The sequence below is a fragment of the Coturnix japonica genome, chromosome Z, assembly GCF_001577835.2.
Source record: "Coturnix japonica isolate 7356 chromosome Z, Coturnix japonica 2.1, whole genome shotgun sequence".
NCBI classification, from domain to species: domain Eukaryota; kingdom Metazoa; phylum Chordata; class Aves; order Galliformes; family Phasianidae; genus Coturnix; species Coturnix japonica.
Genome location: NC_029547.1, coordinates 40,589,935 through 40,598,004, shown reverse-complemented (window position 1 = coordinate 40,598,004; position 8,070 = coordinate 40,589,935). Strand labels below are relative to the sequence as shown.

The following is an 8,070-nucleotide window of genomic DNA, read 5'->3' as shown; positions in this document are numbered from 1 at the left end:
ATTTCAATAAGACAGAAGAATATGATACAGTACCTGTGGATTATTCAGTATAGACTTCCAAACAAAGATTGTGCTGGCATATTTCTGTGGTTCTTCAGCTAGATCTTCAACTTAATCTAATTTTAGGTATCTAGCAATTTTACTTCTTTATCCATTCATCCACAAACAGCACTCTTTCTATTAGCTTTTAACTGAGTTTAAATGCAAACTCACTCCTATAAAATAGAATCAGCAGTATAGATAAGATGTATGTTGTTTGCTTAAACAGGAAAGAAACTGAGGGAGTCCCAGATTTATATATATATGAACAGAGGTCAATTCCTAAGTAATAATTTGATATTTATACTTTAAACATTTTTTTTCAATCCGTCACCTTCACAGAATACTAAACAGATGTTAATGTATTAACCCAGCAAATTTCTTAGGTGTAGGAACAGCCATATTGCTTTCAAAAGAACCATTCATATATTTAAAGATATGTTTATGCTTAAGTGCATTACTGAATCTCAGCCTACTAAATTAATCTTGGACTATCCCCATGGGTATAAATGCATGTGTTATCTCAGGTTTTATAAATGAATAAACAAATAAAGTTGAAATGACTCACATAGAACCTCACAGTGAAGCACTGCCAGAGCCAGCGTTTGAACTCCTGATGTCAACCCCAAGCTCAATTTGCAAGTACTGAGTACCATCAATAGAATCCTTTTGCATAAACTGTGCAACATATTTATCATTTCAAAAAATATTTTCCTCTGGCAGACTACTGTTAACAGCTGTTATAAGCCAAGGGGGACCAAATGACTATAAACAGTGTCACTTCTAAAATATACTACTGGTACTTTGTGGTTTGTGCAGGTACAGGTTAGGCTGAGAGAAATTTGAAGTATTTGAAGTGGCGGGAGCTCTATTTGCGTTCTCAAAAATAGTAAAGGTGTACTAAATCTGCAACAGTTTATTGACTGTATTGGCACAGGAAGCTATTATTCTGCCAGCAAATATATTAAAAACAGTAAAGAATTGTTTATTGTTAGTATTAAGGATTTCTCAATTTCTGCAGCTTCTAGTAATTACACATTCCAAACTCAGCTGGCCACGTGTATAGTATCCTCACCAGATAAACTGTGTGGTGTACAGATAAGTATTTATTTTGGGCGCGTACTTAATAAGTAAAATTTCCGTGGCCACTTCTCCTTCAATTCAGAGTAAGGCTTTCAGTTTTGGACATTCTCTCTCATTATTATTCTCAATTCCAAATGTATGCTGTATTACAGTGTTTTATCTCCCATTCCAACATCATATTTAGTGCCACCTAACTTCCACTCAGATCACTGCCTGCTATGGTCTGTTTTTTAGGCCATCTCCTAACCATCCCATTCTCAGGGTGTGGGCTCCGAAGGTTCCCTGCCCCATTAGTCACATTACGGGGCCGAACCAGCTGTAAAATATCAGCATCCTCCCTTTTCTGGGCCACTGGGTCTGCTGTCTCAGCCACAGACACAGATAGATCTAGAGTTAACACCACAACAACTACAAACTATCTTCTTGCAAAATGCCTGCAAAAAACCAAACAAACACAACTACAAACCTGAAAACAATATCATTGTTTTTAAGAACCCACAGATACCAAAGATGCTATTACTGATTTCTTTATTTTTCACTAGGTAGATTTCTTGAATTATTTCCTAATCATTCTGCCTTTGATGTTTTTGACAGTGATAAAAATGAAGTTAGTCTTTAATAACTGGTCTATTGCTGTTATCTCTGCAGAAGATATTTCTGCTTAGAAGTGAACAAAAAAGAGAAATTCACAAATATTTCTAGTGGGTTTTTTCTTTTTTTTTCCCTCCCTTTTAATAGACTGAAACATTTTTACTTTAAATAATTAAGATCAATCTTCAGATTAAGAAATGCCACACTGGTTTGCTTTTTTCTCAACTCATACAGCCAAAGACTGCTTCTGTTGTACAAGAACTTGCTATTTCTTCCTTTTTCTTTTTTTAACCACTATTGAATATTAGTTCCATGAGTACAACAGAACAGCATTTTTCTTTTTTGTTCAGGAACCTATTACTTGGAGCAATACGTGAACAGTTGTAATGATAAAGAAGAAAGGGTAATTTAAATTTGCAGTTTCAAAGTGCCAGAAAGCATAAAATTAACTTCTGGAACAGGAATGAACAAGAGGTGTTGGAAGACAAAACTCTCAGTTGTGCTAAGCATTTCCAAAGAAATAATCTGATGACAGTCAGCCAGCAGTTTGTTCCACGAACAAAGAATTTACATGCCTGATCTTGCATACAGCTCATTGGTCTTTACAAACCATCTTGTCCTCCTGTCAGAAACAAACAAGCCCTCTTAGAGGAACTAACATTTCAACATTTCTAGAGGTATCTTGGCAATGTGCACTTAACCATGTAGTAAAGAAATAATAGTAAAGCAATTTATCTATTTAAATTTGTGGTTTCTCTCAAGTGCTTGTTTGCTATTTAAACTGCGAAATTTTAGCCTGGTTTTGGTTTATTTGTCTTGGAAGAAGTGACTTAAGCTAATGATTTCCAATATAGATAGCAGCTCCCTGTGCACTGTTTACACTGTTTGTATATGAATAATCTCTGTTTGCTAACCATGTGGCTTCCACTGGGGAAAAGAGAGAGAGGAGAAGAGATTTGTCAAAATGAATGTGCTTCTCATTTTATTTTTTTTTTCCTTTCTTAGCAAACTCATTGTTTAACAAAAACTCATGAAACTGTGTTACATTAAGTTCATGTGCATATGTAAAGATTCATCTTTTGAGTATCTTTTAAGAAAGAAAGAAAAACATGCTTCGGTTATAAGCAGCTGTCCTAGACTGCAAAGTGTACAAAAGGTCTTTTATATTATTTCCTAGGAAAGAAACAATGTGGCCTATTGGCAAACAGACAAGAGTCTGCCAATGATGAAAGGAATAAATCAGATTATGAGATCAACTTGCACTGAACAAAAAGTTACTCAGAAAGCAAGCTGCATGAAATTGTTCTTAGATAAATTGGATGAGCACTCCAATTCAGTAAACTATGGCACGCCCGTCTGGCATCAGAAAAATTACTGTTACCTGTATCTTGACTCCTTATAACTCATTCCTATTCTCATACACTGAGTAAAAAAGAACAGAAATTTCAAGTCAGTTGTAGATCAGAACCAGTGATGGAATCTTGAAGTGCCACTGTAGGCAGAAAACATTCAATGGGCACAATCTTCTCATCAAAGGATATCATGGGACCAAGGCTGAAATAAAACAAATGAAATCAAAGAGATACAGTGTCAAATAGAGCTGTTTAAGAGTTGGTTTTTTCTGTAGGCCTGCTATGCTTTCCTTGTCCTGCATGTTTAGGTCCAGACACCTTTGCTCACTTGTTTCAGAAAAGTTCAGAAAAGATGAATGTCTCACAAAATAGTGTGTTTTTTTGTTTACCCAATGACTTACACGTGTAAGATGATACTGCTATTACATAACACCATAGATAATTAAAAAAATATCACAAATATTTTCTCTACTCCTTTTCTCCAGTATATAGACACGTTTCTGTTTGAACTTCATCTCTACCAGCATAAACCATGGTTCTGAGCTCAAATAACTGACAAAAACAGATTATACTGAACAGCACGAAGCACTGCTGATACCTAAAGAGTAAAGAACTCTGTCCAGGAAAATGCTGTACTTTGCACAGCTGAGAGATATCATTCTGAATATCCAAATCACAAAATGGATGAGGTTAGAAGGGACTGACTGTTGGAGATCATCTTAGTCTGACACAGTCATTCACTTGCCTAAACACAGTCATCTAAGAGCAGCTGCCCAAGCACACCCACACAGCATGTACTCTGAATAGCCTTTGCTGTCAGGGCTGTGGTAGCACAATCCTTTTGCAGTTAAATCCTTGAATCAGAAGTACTGATGGCAATTAAGGCTCAGCTGAACTCTTCCCAGTAGCAGCAGGCTATAAATGCACTAGCAAAATCCATTTGTGTCATATGGGTGAGCCACTAGATTATTACTGTTGTTTTATGGTATTGCTTTTACACAGCTGTTGTCTCCTAAAGACAAATACAAGTTTTCTCAGGTTTCCATACACATAATACAGTGGCTTTCTTTTCTTCTTCTTCTTCATTTTTTTTTTTCCTTCTTCTTCTTTTTTTTTTTTTCTTTTTTTTTTTTTCTCCCTTTTCTTTCTTTATTACTATTTTTTTCCCCATTTGAATCACTTCTGTGCTTTTGAGGAAAAAGACCCTCTATTTGAGAAATCGCTGTTGAGGACATCCAAGGAAACCTGTACTGTAACTGCTGGCTGTGCATATACTTACCATTCACCTTTAACATACTCATCTTTTATTTGAAGTTAAAGCTTAGTGATTCTGCTTTCTATTCTTAACAGTGACAAAGAATTGTCAGAAATGCATCGGTAAGCAGGAGCTATTAATCAAGGACCACCATTTTTTCAGGAGAGCTGGATGACAATTAAACACTGTGAAGTCAGCAGTAATCTTATTATTTTAGATTCTATTTTCATTCAATTTCCAGTCCAGCTCATCACCATTTTATTTATTTGCATCAATGAAGATGAATATCATTCCTCTTTCTGTTATAAAAATTGAAACTTTCAGAGGAAATGTATCTTACTTGCATTTACTTTCTGAAGATGTAATCTAACTAACATTATTTTATATTAAATTTTAAGATTTGCTTGGGACTTTAGAAGAAATTCTTCCTGACCTCCAGAAGGACATCAGTGTTTGGGTAATGACCAAGGATTCCACTTTTCCAAGTGTGCATAGCCTTTTAGACAAAATGGATGCTGCATCTGAAGACCCTGTTCCAGTTAGTCGACGATCTGCCAGCAACCTCAAATCTTCTGTTTTGTATATATTTACTTCAGGAACAACAGGTACAAGTATACTAAAGAGATAATATGTTCTTAAAGCTGTTATCTAGAATCTTGATTTTTATTTTATTTTTTTTAACACTCTCATCTTTTGATTAATCTTTTTATAATAGAATATCATATTTCATATCATTTTGGTGGGAAATAAGCATTCTTCTTGCTGATTAATGTTTATATTCATAGTATTATGTGCTTCTTCTTTTATTTGCTAGATTGTATAAATACTGTGGGAGAAGCTTTGCTATCTAGTTGATTTCTGAGTGTTTATAAAATGTTTTTCCATGTTTTTACAGCCAACACATTAACACTGTATTCAGAACTTTAAAAAACAATCTAAAGCAAATTGACATTTTTTTCTTCCTTAAGTTGTGCTTTATGTAGCGACAGAAAATAGGATTAAGTTATTAGACTTCTAGTGTAGAAACAGATGGCTGAATTTAATACCAGTTGTCCAGCAGCTAAGAAGCTAAGACTTAATAACAAAAACAAAACAACAACAACAAAAACAGCAACAAAAAACCAAAACCACAAACAACTGGTTAGTGACTTGAAAAGGAACACGATATTGCTAAAATAAGCAGATTGGCATTCTCATTCACTTCTAGCTATGGGAGGAATTAAATGAGGGTAAATTTTATTTATTTATTTATTTATTTATTTGTTCCCTTCATATAAATAATTATTTAGTGTATTTATTTCTACTTCTGGAGCAAGATTTAAAAAGTAAAAATGTTGGTCTAGAATAAAAAAAGTAAAGAGTTCAAAATGTCCAGATGTCAACTATGTAATAAAACTCTAACAATACAAACATATATCATAGAAGAATAGAATCCTTAGAGTTGGAAAGGACCTTTAAAGGTCATCTAGTCCAAATCCTTTGCAAAGAACATAGACTTGTATAGCCAGATCAGCTTGCCCAGGGCTTGATCCAGCTTCGTCTTGACAGTCTTCAGGGATGGGGCATCAACCACATCTCTGGGCTACCTGTTCCAGTGCCTCCCTCACTGTAAAAAACATTTTCCTTATATGTAAAATAAATCTCTCCTCTTTAAGCTTGAAACCATTTCCCCGTATCCAATCACAAGAAACCCTGCTAAAGAGTCTGTCCCTTTCTTTCCTGTAGTTCCCCTTCAGATATTGAAAGGTCACTAACAGGTCAACTCAGAGCCTTCTCTTCTGCAGGCTGAACAGCCCTAGTTCTTTCTGCCTGCCTTTGTGGGAGAAATGCTCCATCCCTTGGATAACTTTTGTAGCCCTTCTCTGGACATGCTCCAATAGGTCTACGTCTCTTCTGTACTGAGGACTCCCAATCTGGACACAGAACTCTAGGTGAGGCCTCATCAGCACAGAGTAGAGGGGCAGGATATCCTCCCTTGCCCCACTGGTCACACTTCTTTTGATGCACCCCAGGATTTGGTTGGCTTTTTGGGCTGCAAGGACACATAGGCTAGCTCATGTCCAGCATGCCATCCACCAGTATCACCAGGTCTTTTTTGGCAGAGCTGCACTCAATACTTTCATCTCCCAGGTTGTATTGATAGTGGATGTTGCCTCGACCCAAGTGTAAGAGCTTGTGTCTGGATTTGTTGAACCTCATGAGGTTCACATGGGCCCACTGCTAAAGCCTGTCTAAGTCCATGCAGTTGGCATCCTGTCCCTCTGGTATGTCAACAGAACCCTACAGCTTGTTGGTGTCAGCAAACTGGCTGAATGTGCTCAACCCCACTGTCCACATCATTGATGAAGATATAGATCAGTCCCAGCACTGACCCCTCTACAACACCACTCATCACAGAGTGCTCCAGCCACTGAGCTATTGATCACCACTGTCTGGAATTGATCCTGCAGCCAGTTCTTTATCCACTGAACAGTCCACGTATCAGATCCATATTTTTCCAATTTGGAGAGAAGGTTGTTGTGGGATACCTGAATGTGTATTATATTAGTTAACATTACTTTTTTTTTTTTTTTTTTTTTTTTATTCCTGAGCAATGTAATTAGAAGGATAAGAATTACTTTGCTTGAGGGGTCCGGGGTACCTACTTTTAATCTAAAGTAAGTCAACATTTAAGCACTTTTGATGCTGCAAGTATAAAAGTATACTGCAAGTATAAAATTATTGGCTCTTAGCTTACTTTAAAGTAAGTACTGTTTTGCACAGTCTGTTGTCAGCTGTTTGTAGCAGCAGAAAGAAAGAACTCAAGACTCTCCAGTGTGCTTCAAAGAATCTCAAAATCACAGAATAGCTGAAATTGCATGGGCCTTCCAGAGGTTATCTGGCTGTACCCCATGCTAAAGCACAGACACACACCAGCTCAGGACCATACCTAAGGCAGCTTTTGAAGATCTCCAAGGTTGGAGACCCCACAGCTTTCCTGGGCAACCTATTCCACTGGAAATCCTTTTTGTCTGAGACCATAGATTTATTGAATTTTCTCTTTATTGTGATAAGTTTTGGAATTACTTCTAACTAGAATGTCCATAGGTTATGCTTCCACTTAACAGCTTTAATTAGTTTTCAAAATAGCAGTAGCTTCAGTAGAAGAAGTGATAAAGCTTTCTGAGGTCCACTACATTTTTTTGAAAATTAAATAGTTCTCACTGTTCATCAAGAAGACAAGAAGACTAAATCTGAATTTTTTGCATGTAGAACGTGTACTGAGTAAGATGACATCCCTCATTCAAAATAACAAGTATTGGAGTACACAGTGACCTCTTGTATGAGTCAGATTCAGCACAGAGATTCTGTGCATCTTTTAATAGATTTCATTAAGTTCTACATAGTCTTCTAAAACAAGTTGCTAGACTTAGATGAACAGATCTTTAGATAAGTGTGCTCTACTTCATCTACCTACTACAGATCTAATAGTTTTCTTAATTATGTTGGACACTTGCCTGAAAAAGACCTAGTGCTATTCTGCTTTATGTGAAAATAAGTTCATATATATAGCTGACCCTTTGTTGGTCTTGTGTAAATTGATGGTGTATTGGTCATGCAGTTTCTTTGTTTCCTCTTATTTGAATTGATTTACTTCAGATTTAATAACTAACATGAGGTTACAAATTGTCTGATGTGTTGCTATGTGTAAAAAACGAACATACAATATATGAGATCCAGTTGTCTATTTAGCTGAATAGGTGGCTATCA

General features: G+C 36.2%; 1 protein-coding gene across 1 annotated transcript in view; it reads left to right on the top strand.

Moving 5' to 3' along the window:
• The window catches only part of SLC27A6 (solute carrier family 27 member 6), a 45,199-nt gene that overhangs the window by 11,772 nt on the left and 25,357 nt on the right, over positions 1-8,070 (top strand). Inside the window, 1 exon segment of the mRNA XM_032441501.1 lies at positions 4,719-4,925. Coding sequence (XP_032297392.1) covers positions 4,719-4,925 — 207 coding nt within the window.